The sequence below is a fragment of the Rhincodon typus genome, chromosome 33 (genome assembly GCF_021869965.1).
Source record: "Rhincodon typus isolate 14 chromosome 33, sRhiTyp1.1, whole genome shotgun sequence".
NCBI lineage: Eukaryota > Metazoa > Chordata > Chondrichthyes > Orectolobiformes > Rhincodontidae > Rhincodon > Rhincodon typus.
Genome location: NC_063364.1, coordinates 9,388,373 through 9,413,932, shown reverse-complemented (window position 1 = coordinate 9,413,932; position 25,560 = coordinate 9,388,373). Strand labels below are relative to the sequence as shown.

Sequence of the window (25,560 nt, the reverse complement as noted above, 5' to 3'; positions counted from 1 at the left end):
CCTAACCTGTTCTTCCTCCCACCTATCCCCTCCTCCCACCTCAAGCCACACCTCCATCTCCTACCGACTAACCTCATTCCGCCCCCTTGACCTGTCCGTCCTCCCTGGACTGAACTATCCCCTTCCTAACTCCCCACCTACACTCACCTTTACTGGCTCCATCCCCGCCTCCTCGACCTGTTTGTTTCCTCTCCACCTATCCTCTCCTCTATCCATCTTCTATCCGCCTCCCATTCTCTCCCTATTTATTTCAGAACCCCCTTCCCCTCCCCCTTTTCTGATGAAGGGTCTAGGCCCGAAACGTCAGCCTCTCTGCTCCTATGATGCTGCTTGGCCTGCTGTGTTCATCCAGCCCTGCACCTTGTTGTCTCAGTGAACCAAATGGGTTTTTCATGACAATCGATGATGGATTCATGGTCATCATTTCGACACATAATTCCACATTTTGCTTAACAATTGAATTCAAATTCTCGCATCTGCCGTGGCAGGATTTGAACCTGGGTCCCCAGAACATTACTTGAATCTTTGGATTAGCAGTCCATCAATAATACCACCAGGTCATTGCATACCAATTATCTTTTGTTACACAAAGATATTAAGGAATATGTGCTAAAGGCAGGAATGTAGAGTTTTCCACAGATCTCACCGAATGATGGAATAGGCGTGAGGGGCTGAACAGCCTCTGCTGTTCCTACATATTCACTCTTGATACACACTGGTTTCTACTTGTCATTGTTTAATGGCGGCAAAATTTCAGCCAGTCAGTTGCACATGTGATGCAAAATGTGCAGATGGAAGAACATGACATCCAAGATTGACTTGACAACATTATTGCTGCCTATAACTTCCTTATGACAGAGCTTAAAGTAGATCAGAGGGTTAGAATTGCAGTAAGGACTTCTTGATCTCGAATTAGAAAGGTATCAGCTCTATCTGAACGCAATGAAGTGCATACTCCTGATACGGAAAATAAGGCGTTACTCTTTTCCACACTCGATAGAACTAAATTTTAACAAATCACAGGTGCATAAATAAATCTGTTCTGTGAACAGTCGTTACATTCAATATGAGTAAATCAAGTGAAGGTGCAGTTGTGATGTAGCCTGTTGACAAAGCATAGAAGCATTTCCTGTCAATGTTACTGCAAAGGAAAGGTTCTATCTTATTTTCAAGTCATTTTAAAATAAAAGCAAACTTATGTTTAATGCTATATCCTGAGGAAAGCCACACTTCAAAGAGTTTCACATCATAGCTGGGAGAATCATGGTGGGAGATTCTCCACATTGCACAGACTCAGACTGTGGCATTCTGCACATTGCTAGCACAGATGGAATTGCTAACTTCCTTTAAAGAATATACATCAAATTAAGTGTGGGCTTTTCAGGAAGACTAGCATCTCTGATTAGCACACTTAATAAATGGTGCCAAAGGACAGTCTTACAGGTGAAGCATCACAGATACGGATTGTATAGGTTAGGAAAATAAGAAATAAAGCTAAAAAGATAGACATTACAGTCTTTAAATAAGGGCTTCCACGTGGTCTGACTGGGCTTTGCCATTTCCCAACCAGTAAAGCCTGACTTCCAACATTCAGAGTGTCATGATTGGGTTAAGTCAGAAGTCACATGACCCAGGTTAAAATCCAACAGGTTTATTTCAAATCACATGCTTTCGGAGCACTGCTCCTTTATCAGATGATGTCACTTCAACTGGCAACAGAGCAGTGCTCTGAAAGACTATAACCTGGTGTTGCGTGACTTCTCGCTTTGTCGACCCCAATCCAACACCAGCACCTTCGCACGATGATTGGGTTGTAAAAGAAGAGACAGAGACACTATTTGGAAGATCCACGTGTGTTAATAGTGATTCTCCTGTGACTGATTACAGCTAATGGGAGGAAATGGAGGTGATGTTGCAAACTGGCATTGGTTGGTGCCATTAAATAAGCGAGAACCAACAACGACAGAAAATCAGGCAGAGTGCTTGTTGATTCACCTATTTCCTAGGCGTTGCTCCTGTAAGACCAGGTTTTTTCCATACACAAATGTTCTTTCACTGTGCTTGTTGTTCACAGGCAGAGATGTGACAGCACTGGCTCTCATGCAAGTAAATGCAACAGGCATTCTGGTGTTTCGGTTACAAGAAGTTGCAGAGCTGCTGCTGGGAGACACAGAATGTCAGCCACCACCACTAATTCATAACTCATTGACTTCAGTGGACTGGGCCCCTTGTAGAGTTACCAATTTAAATTTTTCTCTTTCACAGACAGGTAGGCTTTCTGTTGTTTACACCTGCATTAAACTAATTCTAGTTTTCATGGTTACGAAATGGTATATCACTGTTTAACAACATAGACCTCAGTGAATAGTCAACATAGAATTTGGAAATGATTCTGCAACGTTCAGACACAAATACAAATTAAAATCTCAAATACCTGCTTAAAGATATCCAAACCATCTAATTAGGATGGGTTTCTGCTTTAAGCATATCTCCTGCAGCTGCCAAGTTTATTTTAATGCACTTAAGCTCAGGGTGATAGCTGCCAGTAATTTCAATTCAGTGCTTTGAAAACTCTGCAGAACACAACGAGAATTGGCAGACTGACAGAGAACATCCACACCAAGGGCTTTTAAAGAAACAAACAACTGAATCTTAGGATGCTTCATCCACAAGCAAAGTTCCTGTTTGTTGAGAAGTAATTAAACACATCGTCCATTACCTTTTCATCCTCCTCATCATCGTCGTCAGTGTCCACATCGTAATCCTCCTGACACAGCAAATACAAGAAGGAGAAAGGAATACAGTTAGCCTTAAATAACCTTCTTTTCTTACACTGATAATGTTTTAAACTCTAGATCATTACAATGACTTGAAGTGTTCGATGCTTTAAAACAGTGCTCAATCACTAAAAATAAGAGGCCACCATATTTATTACACTGATCGTAAATTGTGGAGCACACTCACTCACACACTCACCATTTCTGTCACAGGGATAAAAATGACTTACAGTGCTTAACAAACACCACTAAGGACAGGGCAGTGGGACTAGCTAGAGTGCTCTTTGAGAGAGCCAATACAGACATGATGATTGACCAGCCTGTATTTTGTAACTATTTTTGACTTAATGAAGTGAGCAAGTTCCAAAAGATATTCTGTACTTAAAAGAGTTCATCAACACTGTTCGACTTCTGTGATGTCTATCAATAGCAAAACATCTGCTCTAAATGAAATGTTTTACTACTTATAGCTTCTGCTATAGCTTGCTTGCTCATTTGTTTTCTTGTTTCAGCATCTTACAATTGGTCATATTGTTGGTTCATTCATCATTCCTTCATTCATTTTTTCACTCATTCCTTCATGTGTACTCTACCCACAGGGGCATCCTTGGATTCATTTTGAGCTGCTTTTCTTAGCAAGTTTTTTTTGTGAGTGGTGTTTTCATATTGCTTTCCACTTTCAGGAGCAGGGTACACAGATAGTCATAGAGTCATACAGCACAGAAACATACCCTTCAGTCCAACCTGTCCATGCCGAACAGATTTCCCAAACTAAACTAATCCCTATGTTTGGCCCATATCCCTCTAAACCTTGCTTACTCACGTACCTGTCCAAATGTCTTTTAAATGCTTTAGCTGTATCTGAATCTACAATTTCCCCTGGCTGTTCATTCCATATACAAGCCACCCTCTGTGTGGAAAAGTTGCCCTGCAGGCCCCTTTTTAAATCTTTCCCCTCTCACCTTAAAAATATGCCCTCCAGTTTTGAACTCCTCAACCCTAGAGAAAAGACCTTTGCTATTCATCTTATGTCTCAAATGTACCTCAGCTGGAACTGGAATCAAACCCATGCTGTTCATGTAGTGGAAATGTCACTAGGCTCATAATCCCCACTAAGACCCACTAATATGGTGGGGATATGAGTTCAAAGCCAATCACAGGAACTAGTGGATCATAAAATCAATGAATAAATCTGAATATAAAGCTGGTTTCCTGCTCAATATTACTAAGATCACCTTCGATTGTAGTGAAAACCCATCTTGTTCTTTGTTGTAAGTAGCTATAGAACCACGAAACAGGACCTACCACACCAGTGATGTGGGAATGGGATTGTGATCCAATTTTCAATCTTATGTCAGTGCGCTTCTCCCACTGTACAGAAGTGGGCTGGCATTTGCTGGTTAAAGAGGAACCATTGTATGGCTTTAAGGAAGAAGGTCCCACCATTCAATAGCTGCGCATCTAATGTGGAACACCCACTCTACACATTTCACCTACAGATTGGCATCGGAATGGCAAATACAGGGACAATCTTTCACCACCTAAAGACAAACAGAAGGGTGGTTTACCCTTGTGAGAGAGTCTAGGATCAGGCGCCATAATCTTAAAATAAGGGATCGCAGGTTTAAGACAAAAATGAGCAGGAGTTTTGAAATATCTGCACAGAGGCCGGTGTCCCATCACCAAATCACCCTTTATTTACTAGTGCACAGTACACTGGCTGTGACCAGCCAACTTGGAGTCAGTCCTGAACTGAGGAGACTCTAATCTCCGGGTTATATTGGTTAACCAAGGCGTTCCTAATTGGCCCAAGTTAACAACCCCAATCAATAACCTTGTAGTTAATGAGGTCAACCTGGTCCCAATCACTACAAGTTTCTTCTCTCAGAGAGTTGCCAATTTGTGAATTCTTTTACAGTAGAGGGTTGTAGAGGCTGGGTTGATAAGTCTGTTCAAGGATGAGCTGGTCAGATTTTTCATCAGTAAGGGGATCATGGGTTAAGAGGAAAAGATTGAGGAAATGGTGTTGAGGATTATCAGATCAGCCTTGATTCATTCAATGGTGGAGCAGGGTCAATGGGCTGAATGGTCTGACTCTGATCCTATGTTTTATACTCTTAACAACTTGCCCAGTATAGGCTGGGGACAGGCCAGATGTAGCGGGTAAGGGTTCAGAATCCCTTGGGCTAAGTCCGACAAAGGTAGGTGGACCTTGGCTGTGGTAGATGTCAAAGATCCCATGGACAACGGAGAGCACAGGACTCCTTGCCACTGTCGTGGTCAACATTTATATGCTTCAACCATCTCCTATGTACACACTTCAAAAAACCTCAATTGCTATAAAGTGTGCGGAAAGTCTGGAGAAAACTTTGATGTAGTTTTTGGGTTTTGAGTTGCCCACGGTAGTCAATGCACCCTCCTGATCAATGGTCCATCTTTGCAACAACTTCAAACTCAACTTTGAGCATTGGGGGAAAATGTCCCAATTCCTCTCAATCAGATGCCATTCAAATGTGGTCTGTGGACATTTAACACATGCACACATCTGTAAGTTCAAGGTGACTATTCGTCAGGAGCTTTGAATGGGCATTTCTAAAGGAGGTTTTCATAGTTTTGGCTTGGTCTGTGTTTAGAAAGGATTAAATATGGACTCCATTTACCACTGCAAAAATCTTAATCTGGAATAACTCCAGAGCAATTTCAGTTTCAAAGACCAGAATCTTGAAGATTTCGAAAATTCATGACTGTCAGGACCTACCCCTGCTAGTGATAGTGGTCTGTCTCTCTGCCTACATGATCATACAGGACGTGGTTCCTGAACGTGGAAGGGACAATCAGGCAGGATAGGCCTAGCAGTTAAACTGGAAGACGTAAGCACTGTTAAGGTGTGAGGGCACTGACAAGTCATCGAAAAACTGAGGCCTGTGCAAAAGGGATAATGAAAAACAAACCCAGATCTGTGAGGGTCCTTAGTATGGAGCAGAAACTCCTACACAAGGGTGCGTTCAGCTGCGACTGCCTTTAGCCTTTTCTGCGTTGGGCCTCACTGATACAAGACACTTGGTCGTTCACGAACTGCAGAAAGTTAGCCCAATGACTTGGCAGATAATTAGCATGGCAAACAGAATGTCTGAAAGGTCAATGAGTGTAAAAGTAAGGAAGTCTTGCCAGAACAGGACATTGGTGAGACTGCACCTGGAAAACTCTGTATAGTTTCAGTCTCCCTATTAACTGAAGAATACACTTGTATTAGAAGCAGTTCAGAAAAAGTTCATGATGTTGATTCCTGGATGGAAAAGGCTGGTCTTGCAAAGAAGGATTGAGCACACTGGGTCTAACTAATTGGAGTTCAGAAGAATGAAAAGTGAATGAAAATCAAAACATATAAGATTCTGAGGGGCTTCGACAGGGTAGTTACTGAGAGGATGTTTCCACTTGTGAGGGAAACCAGAACTAGGGACTGATGGATGTGTAGTAGAATGTACCACGCCAACTAACAGTTGGCATAGAGCACTGTAGTCAATCCTCTTTCCCCTAATTGGTCTGAGGACCTGACTGGTCATCAGTGGTTGATGATGAACCACTAATGAATTGAGTTGAGTTAACAACTAATGACTTGAGAGGGCCAAAGATTGGTAAGTTTTTGGCTTTTCACCAGTTGAGCTCCATTCTGATCATCTGTCAATCATTTCTCCGCTGGACAATTTGTTTTTAGCCTCTTGGCTGTGCTTTACACACAATGTTGTATCGAGTTTAGCTGGAACATGGTCCATTAACTTATCTACAGTAGCCTCTGGGAGCCTTTCCATCTTCTGCAGACTAGATAGAGGTTTCTAACCACTTCCTGGGCAAAGTGGACATTTTATCCCCTTTCGTGGTTTATTATACATGTCACACCTCTTTCTCAATTTAATAAACTAAATATCCATGGTTGTTGACTTAATACATTTTTTGCTATCTTAAAATTCTTCTACGGTGTTCTTCTTTTGTCAGACTCTGTCTTTTAAATCCTCTAAACGGCCCTTTTGCCACTTTAAATCTGCTCTGTGATGTCTCCAATGCTGCAGACTCACTGTCAATTACTGTAATGGTCCTTGATTTCACTTTGGCTATAGCTGTGTCTCGTGGTGTCCACTCATGATGGCAGCAATGCTCAACGTGAGCAATACCTTCTCCTTTTGTAAAGCTCTATCCTTCCAACCTGGTATTTTACATACACTAGGATCACAAGCTAGACGCTTCTTTCTTCACCCAAAGAGCGTATGATATAATTAGATATAACAAGGTGTAGAGTTGGATGAACACAGCAGGCCAGAAGAAGGGTCTAGGCCCGAAGGGTCTAGGCCCGAAACGTCAGCTTTCCTGCTCCTCTGATGCTGCTTGGCCTGCTGTGTTCATCCAGCTCTTCACCTTGTTATCTCTGATTCTCCAGCAACTGCCGTTCCGACTATCTCTGATATCATTAGACTGGTTAAAGCCTAAAGCAGTTTCCAACATGAACCCTTTCAGGGACAACACCCAAAACAACAGGGAGCATGGTTTAAAGATAGGGGAACTCCCTTTGAAATGGGGTTAAGAAGGAATTTCTTTCACAAAGAGTCATTAATCTCTGGAATTCTTTTCCACAGAAAGTAGCACAGGCTGGATCATTGAATACAGACAGATTTTTGACTGACAAGGGAGTCAAGGTTATGAGAGAGAGGCAAGAAAGTGCCAATAACGCCATAGTCAGATCAGCCCTTATTTTATTAAATGGTAGAGCAAGCCTTATATGGGGAACAGCCTACTCCTGTTCCTTAAAATGTTATTAACCCTGGCATACGGTTTATAAACCCACGTCCACTGGGCTGGCGATAACATCTACCAACCTTTCGACCGAAAACTTCATGCTATGGTTTATCACGTTGATCTTACCCCACTGCGTATGCCAGCCACGGCAAGACTGAACCAAAATTTTCAAATTTGGCATCATGCTGCGGTGGTTTACCCAAATGATGATCCCCGTCACCGGGCTGCTACTTTTCTTCTGAGTCTCTGCGGCCAGTGGGTCAGCAACCAAAACATCACAAACAGCATGGGTTTAACCCTCAAACCCATCAGCAAGTGGGCAATCCACTGGAGAACCTCAGGGAGGCAAGTGTTAGCACTGCTGTGCTGTTGGCTGGTGCTCAAATATATTAACAGAAAGGAAAGACCACTTAGAAAATGAATGGAAATGACGAGAGACCACAGTTGTTCATTCTTGAGCTCTGATCGTGACCATTCACTGATATGACAGCTTTTCCGCCTGATATAAAATGCTGTAGTATCCCGAAATAACTGAATCCGCCCAAGACTTAGGGGCTAGGTTCACAAGGCGTTTGGGAAAAAACAATACCGGGGCCACGCAGATAAGACAGTCACGAATAAACCCGTTTGGGAATTCAGGAGAAACATCTTCATTCAGAAAGTGGAACTGGCCACAAGGAACAGTTGAGGCAAATAATATAAAGGCGTTAAAGGGGACCTTAAAGAAACACAAGAGAAGGTGGAATGTAATGTACGATGATAGCACTGTTGAACACAAGCACAGGCTAAGAGGAATCATACAAACCCTACAATGCGGAAGCAGGCCATTTGGCCCTTTGAGTGTTCACTGACCCTCTGAAGAGCATCCCACCCAGACCCACACCCCTACCCTATCTCTGTAACCCTGCATTTCCCATGGCTAACCCACCTAGCCTGTACACTCCTGGACACTATGGACAATTTAGCATGGCTAATCCACCCTAACCTGAACATCTTTGGACTGTGGAAGGAAACCAGAGGACCTGGAGGAAATCCACACAGAAACGATGAGGATTTGCAAACTTCCCACAGACAGTCACCCGAGGATGGAATCAAACCCAGGTTCCTGGCACTGTGGTTGAATTGACTGTTTATGTATTGTAGCCTTTGTGAATCTAAGTAACACTCAGGGGACTGTGACTGGGGAAGAAAAGTCATTTTGTTTCTTATCATAGGAAACAAATTTGGGGCCAGCAAGTTAAAACTCTCAAAGTGAATATTTGACAGAATATTAAGATAAAAAAGATACAGACTATAGGCATATTGCATCTACTCTGTGCATTTTAACTAGGCTTTCCTCAGAAAAGCAACTCGGGCACCTTTCCAAGTCTTTCGCCTCCCCCACTAAAACAATCCCATCAAGAATGTCCACTGCTCCTGGTTACGAGGTTATTAAGAGTTTGATGCAGTGATGGGTTCCAGTAACACACACTGTTTTGTGCAGTCACATGGCTGACCTGTGTCCTTGGCTCCAGGCCTGTGATTTAACGCTCTGTAAGAACTGTAGGCCGGAGAGTCAAGGTCGGTGAAGTCATTCAAATGACATGTTATAGAAACTAACGCTGCTGCAAAACAGACTTAAAAGGGGCACTCATCATGGAGAAATGTTTGACAGACTATTTCCCATCACTCATCCATCAAACTTGCTTTGAAATACATGGCATGGACGTGTTTGAAAAGATACGGATAGCAACAACATGCTTATGGCATTACAGTTCGTTCTCCTATAACGCAATAGTTGCATTGTTGTGTGACCTCGCGCTATAGAAGATCACGTTATAGTGAAATCGCTAAATCTGTACAGCAAAAACTGTGTGTTATACAAACAGCACTCACTATTCATCAGTGGCAATGCAACCAAATTCACTTTAACGAAACAGCGTTATAGCAGAACTGGGTCTGAAAAACAGTCCCATCCCGAAACGTCAGCTTTCCTGCTCCTCTGATGCTGCCTGGCCTGCTGTGTTCCTCCAGCTCCACACCGTGTTATCTCTGACTCCAGCATCGGCAGTTCCTACTATCTCTTAGAGCAGAACTAGCTGTATTGCCACCGAAGGTGTGTGTGGGGCTTTTCGCTCCTCAAAGTGGCAACTGATTCCTTTAACACGTCAAGAAAGACATTCCTCCTTCATGCTTAGCTTCTCAGAGTTTGCAATTCACGTCGAGCTACAGGACAAACCTGGCACAGGAGGGCCAGGAACTTCTCTTGTAACTGCTCCATCTGCGTCATGGAGATTCCATTTACTTCCTGCTGCATTCCCGCCCAAGTGAATACAATAAGATAGAATAGAATTCAAAGAGCTTTTTTTGTCACATATATTCAATGATTACAGTGAAAAGTTTAAACGTTGCCAATCGCAGTGCCAACTTAGATACAAAAGTACCGAGGCACAGCTTCTTTTGTTACAAGATTTTATACAGTACAGAAATAAAATGTCCAGCATTACAGAAAAGAGGTCAGTACAACAGACCACGCTGGCACTGAGCTTCCAGCCCGCACTGGGCCCTGACTCCACACCGCGCCAGCAACACGCAACGCCAGGAAGCCGTTGCAAGAGGCCAGAAGGTCACCACACCACACCTGGTGGCCACTGTGGGAAGCTGGGTGCTAGCCATGCCACGCCACGGGATGCTGCTGTGCTAGAGCGAGAGGATGCCACTCTACGCAGGGAGTCATCGCTGGAGGCCAGAGATCGTCGCTCCTCGCCAGAGGTCACTGGGAGTTGTCGGAGGAGGAGGAGGAGGAAGACAGGAGTCGGAGGGGGAGAAAAGGAAAAGGCGAAGAAGAAAAGCACTAGGAGGAGGAAATAGAGAAGAGAAAGGAGAAGAGGAGCAGGTGGAGCAGACAGCAGACTGTCCTACTCTGTCGCCAGCTTGCAACCTCATGCTGTGAGTGACAGATTGATCACCTCCGAAAAGCACAACACATTTAACAGCAGCATGACTGTGGTTTCCTTCTCCTTTTACTGCACAGGTGGGCAAAATGGCCCTGGTATGGTCAGGTCATATCCATGCGACTTTGGAAGAGGGTGTCACTGGCCCGGCAGCATTTACTGCCCATCCCTAATTACCCAGAGGGCAGTTAAGAATCAGCTACATTACTGTGGCTCTAGAGTCACATGTAGGCCAGACCAGATAAGGATGGCAGTTTCTTTCGCTAAAGGACATTAGTGAATCAGATGGGTTTTCTCGCAAAAATCAACAATGGATTCAAAGTCATCATTAGACTGTAATTCCAGATTTTGCTTTTACTGGATTCAAATTCTACCATCTGTCATGGTGGGATTTGAACTAGGTTCCCCAGAACATTCTTCCTCAACTGAGGATTCCCCAGCACTGTTGTCATCAGGGCCCTCAACCTGGTCCAACCCACCTCCCACACTTCCATCCTCACCCCATCCCTTCCCTCCCACAACAGCGATAGGGTTCCCCATGTCCTTACCTACCATCCCACCAGCATCCACATCCAGAAGATCATCAGACGCCATTGCCGCCACCACCAGTGAGATGCCACCACCAGACACATGTTCCCCTCCCCTCCCTTGTCCGCCTTCCGCAGGGACCGTTCCCTCCGGGACACCCTGGTCCACACTTCCTTCACCCCCAACACCTCCCCACAGCCCTAACCAGCTAAGGTGCAACACCTGCCCATTTACTTCCTCCCTCCCCAGTATCCAAGGGCCCAAACATACCTTCCAGGTGAAGTAACACTTCACCTACACTTCCCAGAATCTCGTCTACTGCATTCGCTGCTCACAATGTGGTCTCCTCTACATTGGGGAATCGAAGCCTAGACTTGGTGACCGCTTCACAGAACATCTACTTTATGCTCACAGAAAATGATCCTGATCTACCAGTTACCTGCCACGATAACACACCCCCCACTGTTCCCTGGCCAACATCTCTGTCTCTGGCTTGCTGCAGTGTTCCAGCAAAGCTCAACGCAAGCTGGAAGAACAACACCTCATTTTCTGCTTGGGGACCCTGTAGCCCTCTGGACTCAATACAGAGTTCAATAATTTTGGGGCCTAAACTCTCCCATGTCCCAGCCCCCTACCCCACACAGCAGACTTTTTTTATCACATAGCCTGCCATTACACACTACCTATTGTTAGTCACAAACAGTCCCCATTAACAACTATTCACCCTCCTAGTCAGATCGTTATAAACTTTTTTGTCTATCCAACTGCTTTTCCCTCTCTTTGGGCTCTATCATGTCGTTTACTCCCCACCTCATTCCCCTCCGTATTTTCTGCATATAAACCAACGTTTTCCCAGCCACCATCAGTTTTGAGGAAGGGTTACTGCACGCAAAATGTTAACTCTGATTTTATCTTCACAGATGCTGCCAGACCTGCTGAGCTTTTCCAGCAACTTCTGTTCTTGTTTCCCCAGAACATTACCTGGGTCTCTGGATTAACAGTCCAGTGATAATACAAGGCCATCACCTCCCCTATAGGCTACAAAAACAATGAAAAAGCAGAAGAGCAGACGTCATTTTGCAAAGAACTTCTCAGTGTGACACACAGACAACCCAGACCTTGAGTTTTCAGACGGTTTTCGTAAGTGCTTACTGTAACTCCAGGGAGAGTTTGATTAAATCCCCAGAGAATTGGCATCAATGGCTATTACTGGTTCCACTGATCTGCTTCAGATATAGCACCCAGACCACAGGAATCCCAAACAGATATCAAGATGGATATTTAATCCGGATTAAATCTCAAGAGATCAACAAATTTTATACCACAAAAAGCCCCACTCTGAACTAGCTGTGATCCAGTGAACAATACGATCAGTCCACTGATCCAGTGGCCCAGAAAATGTAGATCACAGATATTCTGTGGTTAAGTGTCCAGCAACACCGCCCATCACTTTGGTAGCTCATCTCAAAGGGTAAGTATGTAAGGTAAATGTGGGGCTAGGATGGTAGGTGATGGGGCAGGGGGTATGGTGCCAGCTGGGTGAAGGGACGTAAGATGTCAGGTGGATGAGGTCGATAGGCCCTCCAGGTCAGTGAGTAATGTAGAATGTTGTGCTGACAGAAGGTCACCATTGCTGAAACATTAACTGTGTTTCTCCCTCCACGGGTGCTGCCAGGCCTGCTGAGTTTCTCTAGCCCTTTCTGTTTTTATGTGGACTGCCAGGTGGGTGAAGGGTGTAGGATGTGGGAGGAAATCACTTGGGGTAGGAAGGGTAGGCTGCTGGGAGGGTGATAGGATACAGCATTAGGTCAGTAAAGAAGGTCGGCTGCCAGTTGGGTGGGAATGAGAGGGTGCCAGGTGGGTGATGGGGTAGGGTGCCAGGTGGATGAAGGGTGTAGGATGTGGGAGGAAATCAGGTGGGTGAGGAGAGGTAGGCTGCTGGGAGGGTGATAGGATACAGCATTAGGTCAGTAAAGGAGGTAGACTGCCAGTTGGGTGGGAATGAGAGGGTGCCAGGTGGGTGATGGGGAAGGGTGCCAGGTGGGTGAAGGAGGGGGATGGGGGTGGCAGGTAGGTTTTTAATCCGCTACCTTTTCCTAGTGGCAAGTGAAAACTCTCCAAATTTTAAACTTTGAGGGGGTTTTTCAGAGGGTTCCAAATTTTAATTCTCTTGGCAATTCCCTCAAGAACCAGGAGACAATAAGGACTGCAGATGCTGGAAGCCAGAGTCCTTAGGTGGGAGGCTGGAAAAGCACAGCAGGTCAGACAGCATCTGAGGAGAGGGAAAGTCAACATTTCGGGCCAAAACCCTTTGTTAGGACTCAGCTGCATCCGAAAACGTGGCTCCAGTCTACACTGCCATAACTAATGGATCATCTAAATGTCTGGGGCAGGTTTATTATGTTTACAAGTGTCCTTTACTTACTAATATGATTAAGTGTCAGCGGTGGCTCTACTGGTTGCACTCATGCCCCTCAGCCACAAGGTTTCTGGATCAAGACTCAGTCCAGGGCTAAGTATAAAAGCTGATGTTTCTATGTAGTACTGAGGGTGTGCTACAGAATCAGGGATACCATGTTTTGAATGGGATGTCAAACCCAAGGCCCCATCTGACTTCTCTCATGGATGTGAAAGAGCCCATGGAAGAAAAACAGCAGGGGAACTGATCCTGGTGCCCCTAGCCAATACATGTCCCGCTATCATCAGCACACAAACCAATGAACTCATCAGGACCCCGTGTGCAAATTGGCTGCTGAGTTTCCTATAACAATGAGTACACTTCAAAAATACCTTAGAAGTAGCTAAAAAGTAGCTGTAACACACTTAGGGATGGCTGGTGGTCATATGAGCCACTACATAATTGCAAGTCTTGTATTATGTATGCCATTTTAACAGAAGGAGACTTTTGCTTTTCGTTACCACCTGGGATATTATTCAGTCTTTTGTAAAGGCACGTTTCCTCCACTGGAAAAGATCAGTCTCATCAATAACTCACCATGTAGTGCTGGTTGACAACTTTCCCTCTGGCCATCTGAATGTAGTTCCAGGCAAAAAGCATCAAAAAGGCGAGTGGGATCATGTAGATCTCAAAAGTCCAGACAATCACCAAATACAACTGAAAAGGAAGAGAAATCTGCATTAATGCCCAACAGGAAAGCTAAAGGGGAAAAGAATAAAAACTATCCTTGATATCTGGGAAAAGGGCGGAAAGATTTACTGTTTAGCAAACTGCTGGGAGTACGACGTTTAAAAAAAGAACAGTGTCAGATTGGCATCTTTTGAAAGACTCTTCAGGACAGCAACCTCAAAGTGAGTTGCAGGATGTTGTTCTGTTTGTAATGTACAGATTTCAAACGGAAGTAGTCTTACATTCTAGAATATTACTCCTCGTTACACTAAAGGGCAGAATGCAGACAATAACTGCGGACATAGAAACAACTGGAGTGATTGTTCGAAAGCTGTGATCTGGCATTAGACATTTCCTGATGGGGCTTCCTTAGTAGAACGGAGAGCCTGTTACGTTCAGAGCTGCATTACTTGATGAGTACAGTGACATAACGCGTTTTGAGAGAAAATAAAATGTGAATTACATTCCACTCAAATTTATAGAAGGCAAGTGATAGTGCAGTAACTTCAGATTCAAATAACATTCAAAACAAAATCAATGCATTACGAATCACCCTTAAAGCATCCCTGATGACTAATGGTAATTTCTTTTGTCTACCTTGTCTTCTTGCTTTCAGCCTTCTATGTGCTAGGATCTTGAATTCCCTCATTAAACCTCTCTGTCTCTGTCTCCTCTTTTAGGCCAGTCGTTAAAACTCACCTCTTTGATCAACCTTTTTGTCATCTGTCCTTCCACCTCGTGTCGTTCTTTTGAATGATTTTGATGCTGTGAGGTGCTCTGAATGGCTGTACTATGTTAAAGGTGTTACGTGAATGCCAGTCGTTGCCATTGTTGGCAAGGAGAAAAACTTTCAAAACCTCCTGGCAAGTCATCTCAACGTTCCAGCCCCCTATTACCAAGAAAGGGCAACAGCAGAGGTATCACAAGAATGCTATTACCTCCACATTTCAGTGCAAATTACAGACTGTTTTAACTCGGGCACATGTTGCCATGTGAACTGGGAAAATATCCTGGAATTCCTTCGATGACTTCCCTGCAGGAGCTCCATTTTGACACACACTGCAACAGTTCAAGTTGTAAAAATACTACTCTCTTCTATGGAAAATTGCAGAATAACATTGAGCATTCTCAAATTGAAATAGAGTCTGTGAGACATACAGCATGGAAACAGACCAACTCATCCATGCTGACTAGGTTTCCCAAATTAAACTAGTTCCACTTGCCTGTAATTAGCCTATATCCCTTTAAACCTTTCCTATTCATGTATCTGTCCAAATATCTTTAACATATATGGTACTATACCGCATCTACTGCTTCCTCCAACACGCACCATTCCATACACGCACCACCTTCTGTGTGAAAAGGTTGCCCCTAAGGTCCCTTTTAAATCCTTCCCCTCTCACCTTAAACCTATGCCCTCTAGTTTTGAACTCCTCTACACTGGAAAAATGCACCTTATCTATGCCCCTCGTGATTTTATAAATCTCTGTAAGGTCATCCCTCAGCCTCCTATGCTCTAGGGAAAAAAAGCCCAGCCTATTCAGCTTATCCTTATAACTCAAACCCTCCGAAACTGCTAACACCCTGATAAATCTTTTCTACACCCTTTCCAATTTAATAATATCCTTCCGAGAGCAAGGCAACCAAAATCTCAAAGAATTACGACTTAAAGAGGTTCTCATCTTAATGCAATTTTGAAAAAAAATGTACATTTCGGAGCAATGGAGAGTACCTAATTAGGCAGCTCTGTCAAAGATAGAAGCAATGGACTACTCTAATATGGTATGACTTAATCCAGTTGAATCCAACAGTTTGTGCTTAACAGGCCAAAGCCTTGCTGACACACTAACTTCCTTTTGTCCTACAGTATAAATTGTTGTAAGTGTATAAAATTTGGCATTCTTGCATTTGGTCCAGAGGAAACAGGAACAGGAGTGGGCTGTTCGGCCCCTCGAACCTGCTCCCCCCATTCAATAGGATCTTGGCTGATGGTCTGGAGGAATGTAAGACAAAAACCTTCGACAACATGCCTCTCTTTTCAGCTACATTTGAGTTCTGCATCGACATGACAAAAGTGAATGCAATCTCCCATAGTCTGTGCTTATCTTTATTCCAATTCATTCTATCCATCAGCATATTGCTCACTGTAAAAATGGCAGGAGAATCACAAAAGGTATTCATGTTAAACTGAAATGAAACTTAGCATCGATATCAAGACCAACTGCAATAGCAGAAGCTGCAAGCCATTAGCTCCAACAGTTCACCTTCAAAGAATAAAAAACGTCCAGCAGCAAATACCATTTGTAGAGGTTTACAAACTTGCAAAAACACATGCTGCGGTTTGCTGTGTTTTCAATCATTTGAACGAGGCACTAAACTGAGGCCCCATTTGCTCACTCCAGTGAATGTAAGAAATGCCATAACTTTGTTTTGACAAATAGCATCATCACTACTTTTGGTCAATACTTATCCCTTAACCAAAATCAAAAAAACCGACCGTCTGGTCATTATTTGTGTTTGAGGGAGCATGCTGTGCCCCCAGTACAACTGCATTCTCTCTTCATTGGCTATAAAGTGCTCCATATAAGGAACAAGTCAGATTTCCCCTACGTTTGAGGTGAATACCAGACTGTGGAGCCTCACACACTCCTTGCCATGAATGGAACATGAGCTCTGCTTCTCCTCGTGGTCTACAACCCCCAAGAATAAACCAGTAAAACAAGTGAACGAGACTCACTGGTCAGACTTGTCTTGTATACTTGAACATGGAGCACCAGTACAACCCGCACCTTCATTTTCAAGTAATACCATTTGATTTTAAAACATTTTTTTCCCCTCTCTGGGCAGAGGCAAAGTTTCAAAACTTAATTCTGCCTCTTCTGGTCAGTCAGCTACTTCTGCCAAGTTGTTGTGGCTAAGCAGCAAACAGAAACAATTCTTGAAACTCGGTCTTGGCAGTGACGGTGTTATTGGTCTGGAACTTTAGCATCTGAAGGAGTCCCGAAACATCAGCCTTTCTGCTCCTATGATGCTGCTTGGCCTGCTGTGTTCATCCGGCCCTGCACCTTGTTGTCTCGAAGGAGACACCTGCCTGCTTTCAACAGGAGTCTTGTCCAAGGCCAGCTTGCCAAACAGCAGTGTTACCCAACTGGATGTGAGGCCCAGACTAATGATCCAAGGTTGTGAGTTCAAATCCCATCAAAGCCCCTGGAGGAATGTGAATTAAATTAATTAATCAATCAATCTGGAATTAGATGATTAATAGTGATCATGAAATGACTGGATTGCTGCTAAAAAGAAGCCACTAATTTCCTTTAGGAAGCTCCTCAAAGTCAGTCAGAGAATCATTATAATGCAGAAGGAGACGATTCAGGTCACTGTGCCAGCTGCAGTTCTACTATCTCGTGCCAATCCCCTGACTTTTCCTCATGTCCCTGCGCACCATTTTTATATAGACGAAAATCCAATCCCCTTTTGAACCTGCCTCCAGCACAGTTCCAGGCAGTGCATTCCAAATGCTAACTACTTGCTGTGTGAAAACATTTTTTTTTTCCTCATATCACCCTTGATTCGTTTGCAGTTCACTTTAAGTCTACCCCTTTTATAAGGGGTAACCGCTTTTCCCTACATACTGCATTCAGTCTGCTCATGACTTTGGAAATCTCTCTCAAATCTCTTCCTTCTGTCCACAGAGAATAGTCTCAACTTCTTCAAGCTATGCTCATGAGGGAAGTTTCTCATTCCTGGGACGACTCTTGTAAATTCTTTCCCAGGATGAACTGGGGTCACAGCTGGGTTTGGCCCCAAGACCCCGTGACAACAAGTTCTCTTACTCTGGCTCAGAGTGTGTATCCCAAGGGAAAGGGCTGCAAAATGCCATTACAGCTTCCATCAGAGCCTGCAAAATTGTTGGGGGAGGAAATGGCCCTTTCCTCCCGACTGCTGTTCCTCCAGTTCTACAGTGGTACTTCTCAACTCTCATAACCCAATAGCCTCACCTCATAGCTCCACCCTTACACCACCATCAGCCCTGATCCTCTGCCGCACCATGCTCAATCACAGCAATTTTCCAGCATTAAAAAATGTGGCCACAGCAGGAAAACAGTCAGGAATAAACAGTGTCTCCGCGAAAAGACGTATGCCTGGTCTGACCTACAAGTAACTCCAGACCCACAGCAACGCGGTTGATTCTTAACAGCCTCTCTGATTTGGCCGAGCAAACCTCTGAATTGTAGTGAGCTGACCGCTACTTCAAGACAAATCCAGGATGGTGGTCATATCCAAAGAATGAATCGAAACAAAAACATAGCTGGAAATGGCTTGGGGCGGGGGGGGGGTCGGGTGGTCCTGGGCGTAGGAAGAGGCAGGGTTTTCATTTTCCTGTCTGTCCCAGTTTAAAATCAGGACCCAGTGCCAATGCCAATGAGAAGTTACAACATTCTATTCGCAACCAAAATCAAGGTGATACTAGCTTTAAAACAAAAACAGAAATTGCTGGTAAAGATCAGCAGGTCTGGCAGCATCTGTGGAAAGAAATCAGAGTCAACATTTTGGGTCCAGTGACCCTCCTTCAGAACTTTGAGTTCTGAGGAAGGGTCACTGGACCCGAAACGTTAAGTCTGATTTCTCTCCACACCTGCAGCCTGACCTGCTGAGTTCTTCCAGCAATTTCTGTTTTTGTTTCTGATTTGCGGCATCCACAGTTCTTTCAGTTTTTATCCATGTTTAAAACAAGGGTTTTTTTACTTCACTTCTCACATATTGCAAAGCAACGGCACCAATTCAACTGAATCTCATTCTATTTTTTTTTCCTGCACTGCTAAAATTTCTAACGCCAGAACAGGAGATAAAAAAGGCCTGTAAAATTAGGTTTCATATTCCATTCTCCAATAAAAATTAAATATTCACCAGCTTAAACACACATCTGGTAGCTGCATTTTTTCCCCTCATTTTGATACTTGCCCTTCCTCAAAATGTTTTAAAGTGCACAGCAGATCTAGTAATTATTTTATGAAACTATTCATGGGTCACACTTGCAGCATAGAAAAGATGTAACTAATATCTTGTTTAGAGCAGCAAATGGCCCATATATTATGGCTAAAGGCTCAGTAATAAAAACACTTATTAAGTGTAACTATCGTACTGTAGGCTCATGCAAAAATAATCGCCTTAAAATAAAGTGTAAAAATCCAATAACCTTCCGCCAGGGGAATAATTTAACATACCCAGTGCAGGCCAAATAAAATGCAAATGTTTTCTAAGTCACTGAGAATACATTTAGAAAGCTGCAGTCATACAGCTTGAAAAACTAACCAATTTTAAAAAAAGGAGTGTATTTAGGTACATTGTAGTAAACTAGGGCAGGCGCAGAGATGGACCTACATTATATAATTGTAAAGTACATTATATATAAAAATGAAATAATTGACAAAGGCATTACTTGGTGCTGCATCTTTCGTGGAATAATGCAGTCCAAAAAGAGATCATTCAGCCCATTTTTTTCCCCTAGAAGGGCTTCCCATTCACTCCACTCTCCTTGTTCATATCCAGGCCCAAGTATTTGTTTTGTCTTTTTCCTTTTGTTTTCCTATTTACATTACTTGAAAACTGTTTGGTCCAACATTTCCCTAGCCTCACAGGAAAGACTCACATGGGTATCATTTATTGGGGTTCTGTTCTCTAGGTTAGCTCAGTCAAGTCACCATCCATCATCTGTGATTCACTTAGTGCTCTGCAGTGAATGGCACCTGGTCGGCCGTTTGATGCACAGGAGAGGTTACAGTCCAACTGGTCCTGTTCGAATCTCACATCCAAGAGTGTGAACAGATTAAAGGGGGAAATTCTGGCATATTGGTCATGTCATTTGACTAGTATTCCAGAGGATCAGGCTAATTCTATGGGGACATAAATTTAAATCCCACCATGGGAGATATTAGAGTTTAAATTCAATTAAATTTTAAACATGTCCTTAGCAATGGTACGTACAAATTATCATTGAGTATCAGGAAATTCCATCTAGTTTACTAACCATCTTTAGGAAAATAATGTATAAGCCATTCAGTCCTTCGAGCTTGCTTCACCATCCAATTAGATCATTTTTGATTTCATCATGGTTTCAACTCCAATTTACTGCCTGCTCCCCACAACTCTTGACTTCTTTGTCTATCAAAAATCTTTCCAACCCAACCTCCACTAGAGTCATAGAGATGTACAACATGGAAACAGACCCCTCGTCCATACCAATGAGATATCCGAAATAAATCTAGTCCCATTTGCCAGCATTTGGTCCATATTCCCCTAAACCCTTCCTATTCATATACCCATCCGGATGCCTTTTAAATGTTGTAATTGTGCCAGCCTCCACCACTTCCTCTGGCAGCTCATTCCATACACGTTCCACCCTCTGCATGAAAAGGTTACCTCCTAGGTCCCTTTTAAATCTTTCCCCTTTCACCTTAAACTTAGTTTTAACTCTTGTTTTGGACTCCCCTACCCTGGAGAAAAGGCTTTGGCTATTCACCCTATCCATGCCCTCATGATTTTATAAACCTCTATCAACCACTAGTTTCTGGGAAGAGAATTCTAGGTAAGATGAACAAACCTCAAAGGAAAAGTCTCCCATTTCCATCTTAAGAGTGAGACTTCTTATTTTTAAATTGTAAACCATAATTTTCCCCCGAGAGTTCTCCAACCTATTGAGTTCCCTTTGAATCTTATCTCATTCTTCTAAACTCCAATGGGCACAGGACCAAGGTGTTCAACGTCTCCACATGAGTTTAGCCCTTCATCCTAAGACTGAGTCAGATGAACCTTCTCTGAACTGCTTCTAAAGAAATCATATTTATTTTCAAATAAGGAGACCAAAACTATACATACTGTAGTGATTGGAACAAGGTCAGCCAGGTGGACCTCACAGAATCTGAGTTCCCTGATTGGGGCTGTTAATCCGGTCCAATCAAGGAGCCCTGGCTGACATATTGAAACAGAAGTGTCAGAGGTTGTACTCACTCTAGGAGCTGGCTCTGAGCTAGCTGAGTTAGTGTCATATACTATGCATGTGTAAGTGGAGGGTGAATTGGTGACTGGTCTTTGTGGAGTTATTTCACACAGTCCATACTGAACGTGGTCTCAGTAAGGTTCTGAGCAGTTTTAGGGAAAGACCCTACCACCCTTACTGAGCCCTGTCTACCGTTGGACTTCAGATCCACAGCAACATACATGATTCTTCACTGGTACCAATGGGCCAATGGAGTTCAAAGGCGATTAGGCAGGGGAAATAAATGAGTGTGCCCAATGAAAGATTTTAAGAAAGGGTAAGTCCTCTAGAATACCAGCTGTTAAGTGGCACAGTGGGTTGTACTCCCTCTGAGTCAGAGCTTGTGTGTTCAGATCCCACTCCAGAGGCTTGAACACATAATCTAGGCTGACAGTCCAGTGCAGAACTGGAACAGTGCAGTATTGCTGCAGGAGTACCTTTACATGTGAGACTCCAAAACACACCTGACCTCTCAGGCATCGGTGTGAGAGGGTCCTGCACAGAATGGTAGATGAAAATGGTAGCGTGGGCCTGGGCAATGGCGAGTCTGAGTAAATGATGAAAGGGAAAGCGTCTGATGGTGGTGGTGGCAGCTACACCAGGACGAGGAGGACATGGCTCCACCCCAGCCCGAGGTGTGTATGCGGGTCCCTAGCCCAGACCTACAGGCTGAGCTGAGGGTCTAGGCCCGGGTGCCTGATGCCGGAGGTGGTGAGTTTGATGCCAAGCACAGGACCCTGCAGAACCGGTGGCAGCTGCATTGGCGAGGCCGGCCCGGCGTGACCTCATGGTGAGCGACGTTGGTGAAGGTGAGATGGCACCAGAGAGCAGTGACTCTTTGTTCCACCGGCAGCGGCAGTGTTGGTGGTTTAGCAGCAGCGACTCGAGGGGTATCGGGGTGGAGGAACCCAGATCCAGGCCCGTGGCTGAGCTCGAAGTGGGAGCTGTTCCAAAGACCACATAACTTTATTAAGGTAAGACTATAAGGTGAACTTTACTGTTTTATTTTCCTGCCTTTACATTCGGTCCTTCGGTTTATTTTCTGTGTTTTAAGATGGCGGCGGAGAATGGCAACACTAAAAAACACTTGCAGTTATTTGTAAAAAAAAAACGTGACAATAAATCAAATCGAATCAACTAAGAGAGCATGTGTCTCATATAAAAGGCACAGGAGTCTTTCCTGCTGTACTAGCTGCAATTTAATTCTCAACCAATTAAATAAAAACCGATCTTCTGGTTATTATCAGATTGTTGCCTGTGGGAGCTTGCTGTGCACAGTTCAGCTGGCACTCTTTGCCTATATTCCAATAAGTGTAATTTTAACCTAATTCTCAGTGCAGGAAATCCAAAGAAGGTGGAATACTGGTATTACACTACATCCAATATTATTCAGTTAACATCAATGGGGTAAAATTGATCAGGACACAAAGCAAGTTCATGCACTCAATCCCACTGGTTTCACAGTGGGCAGGTTAAGACAGAATTGCTCCCAATAGTACATTGTGGCAAAATTGCAGAGTAAATCTGTTGCACTGTGCAGGCCGAGACTAACAAATGACATATTGAATGGAAACCAAAAAGGAACATTCTTCTTTATAGGGTATAATCAGCATTTGATGGCAATTGGAGCTGCTTTCCAGCTCATTGGGGAAGGTAATAGGGCTCAATGTCATTCACATGAAAACAGAGAAACAGAACGCAAAACTCCATCAACGGTGCTCACTTTTGGTCTCTTGTTCCTCAGTAATGTAAGAATAGCCCTGTAAGTAAAAGAAGTAAGTAGTAAAAAAGGACTCTGATAAGCGCCAACAGAGTTAGATGACAAAAAAAATGTGGTGTTAACCAGCAAGAAACAGGGTCAAATCAGGAGAAACGTCAATAGACAAAAGGAAGGATGCTGATAGCCCAGAGGTATACAGAGGGCCAGGGAATGCATTCAAAGGTTAGTTCATGATATGATGACTTTGTAACTGAGCTTTTCAGGTCATTTTATATTTTTAAAAGATGGGTTTCAGGTTTGTTGAGGTGCTGTAACCTGAATGAATTACGAGAAAGAATGCTGTCTCCACCATAGCCAAAGGCAGAATATTCAGGGATGAATATAAAATTGACCTAGATCTGATTCCTTCAGGTTTAGCAATAGATTTGTAATAATGAAATGGTCCCAGTGAATCCAGTATAAAAGCAAATAAAGGTGAACAATGTCACATGGAGCACGAAAGAGTTAAGGTTTTGAACCTATTTAAAAATGGATTCAAACCACCGTTCCTTGCTTTTGAATAAAAGGCTGCTAATAAAGTAACCTCTCCAATTTGTCTTTTGTCTTGGGAACTGGTCAGGATGCTTGCTTTTTTGTAGGCAAAGCAAATGAAATGGGCAGGACAAGCAAGATGAAATTTAATGCAGAGATGTGTGAAGTCATGCATTTCAGGAGAAGGAATATTGGGAAAAAGTACAAGCGAAAGAGCATGATTTTAAAGGGTGCACACACAGAGACCTGACAGTTTATATACTAACTCCCTTAAGGACATGTTGAGAAGGCTTTATTTGGCATAGAGTGAGCAACCAAACTCACTGCAATACATTATTTAGACTTCAAGTAAGGTAATATCTTAGGAAGGACATTCAGGTCTAAGAGTGGGTTCAGAAAAGGTCCATTAGAAAAGATTCCTGGAAGGAAGCATTCGGTTTTGTGGCTAGGCTAGTAATTTTGGGATTGGTCTCCTTAGAGCACAGAATGTTAAAGGACACTTCTTTTGAGGTCAAATTTATGAGGGGGTTTGTTACTGACAAAAAGAAACGTCAGTTGGTAATTTGAAGGCAAAGATTTAACATTCTTCATGAAAGACCAATGGGGCATGATGTGGAGAAATAAATTTAAAACAATGTTGTGCCATAACCTGGTGCACACTGTTTGAAAGGAGATGCAATTGGAAATTTGAAAAGGGTATTGAATAAATACTTGAAAAGGTGAAATGTGTGAGGAAAGAGTAGAGGCATGTGACTAAAGTCTTACACAGACTGGCACCGACATAACGGACTGAAAGATCTCCATTTATGATGCAATGAAATCAATATCTAAATAAGGGATCAATGGAAATAAAGGGGAGACACAGGGGGCTGACTTTCATCTGTAAATGCAAATTGAGTGGGCAGTGATCAACCAGCTCTCGTGAAAGGCTTGGCCATTTGTCCCCGTGGTGGCCTCACTGGAACGTGATAGATGAGACATCAGCATTCCATGATTGTTGACAGACAGCTCAGAGCTTGTGCTGCGGGGGTCGGAGACCAGACACTCTCTCATCATTAACCTTGCTCCATTGGGTACCAGCTATCTCGTTATTACTGCCAACAACCGACACTTCTATGCCACTTCTAACATAGTTTTTAAAAAAATCCCCAAGTTGCTTCAGAGCAGCATGAAATAAGATTTGACACTGAATCATACAAACAGACATGTGAACAATAAGCTTGGTCAAAGAGGTAGGTTTTCAGGAATCTCTTACAGATGAAAGGAGAGGTCAATAGGCACAGAGGGATTACAGAGCTTAAAGCAAGGTGGCTACAACCCCAGCCACAAGACTGATAGTTATATTGATGGAGGAAGTCATTAAGGTGGATTTATCAGCTGGCAGAGTGACAATTCAATACTGCTCAAAGCCCACATTCCCAAAGCTTTCTGCTCACTTTTACCTAATGCCTTGCTGGCACTGAGGAAACAATTAATACATATGATCTGACAAAAAACAAATCCAGAGTGATACAATGAAATTCATGTAAGTCACAATGATGTAACAGAAGACATGACTTTGACATCAGTATAAGGGAAGACATCAGTCCAGAAGGAGCATGTGTAGACAGGGCTCTTAGACACTACGCTAGAGAGTTTTACTTGTAAACCTACTATATACAGATGCAAATAAATGAGTGTTACAGCAGATAAGGAGTTGATTAGTCATACATGATGACAAGGAACAGCCTGGGGGAACAGGCACCTGTCAGACACCCATAGAGTACAGATACACAAGACTGGTATCTCAATGTGATGGTAGCAATGTTGCTTTAATGCACAAGATAAAGTACTGTGAACAGAAGTAACACAATTGGAATTTCCTACTGGAAATCCTTCTTTATTAGAAAGAATTTTGGTACAGAGTCAAACACGTACGATTAAGTATGACTGACCACTGTGAGCTAATGTCTACAAAAAATACAAAACGCTGGAAAAAGTTTCCAAATAACTGGAAAAAGTATCCAATATAACTCGAAAACTGCTACAAGACCAACGTTCCAGATGTGTCACAGATAAAACTGGCCAACTGATATTGAAACAAGACAATGCTGAGTAAAGTTACGAATAAACCCCAAAAG

At 43.3% G+C, this 25,560-nt stretch overlaps 1 protein-coding gene across 1 annotated transcript in view; it reads right to left on the bottom strand.

The window, feature by feature from the left end:
* Positions 1-25,560, bottom strand: part of LOC109923496 (multiple C2 and transmembrane domain-containing protein 2) — a 432,499-nt gene that overhangs the window by 71,098 nt on the left and 335,841 nt on the right. The window contains 2 exon segments of the mRNA XM_048616107.1: positions 2,720-2,767; positions 14,022-14,141. Of these exon segments, the coding sequence (XP_048472064.1) occupies positions 2,720-2,767; positions 14,022-14,141 (168 nt within the window).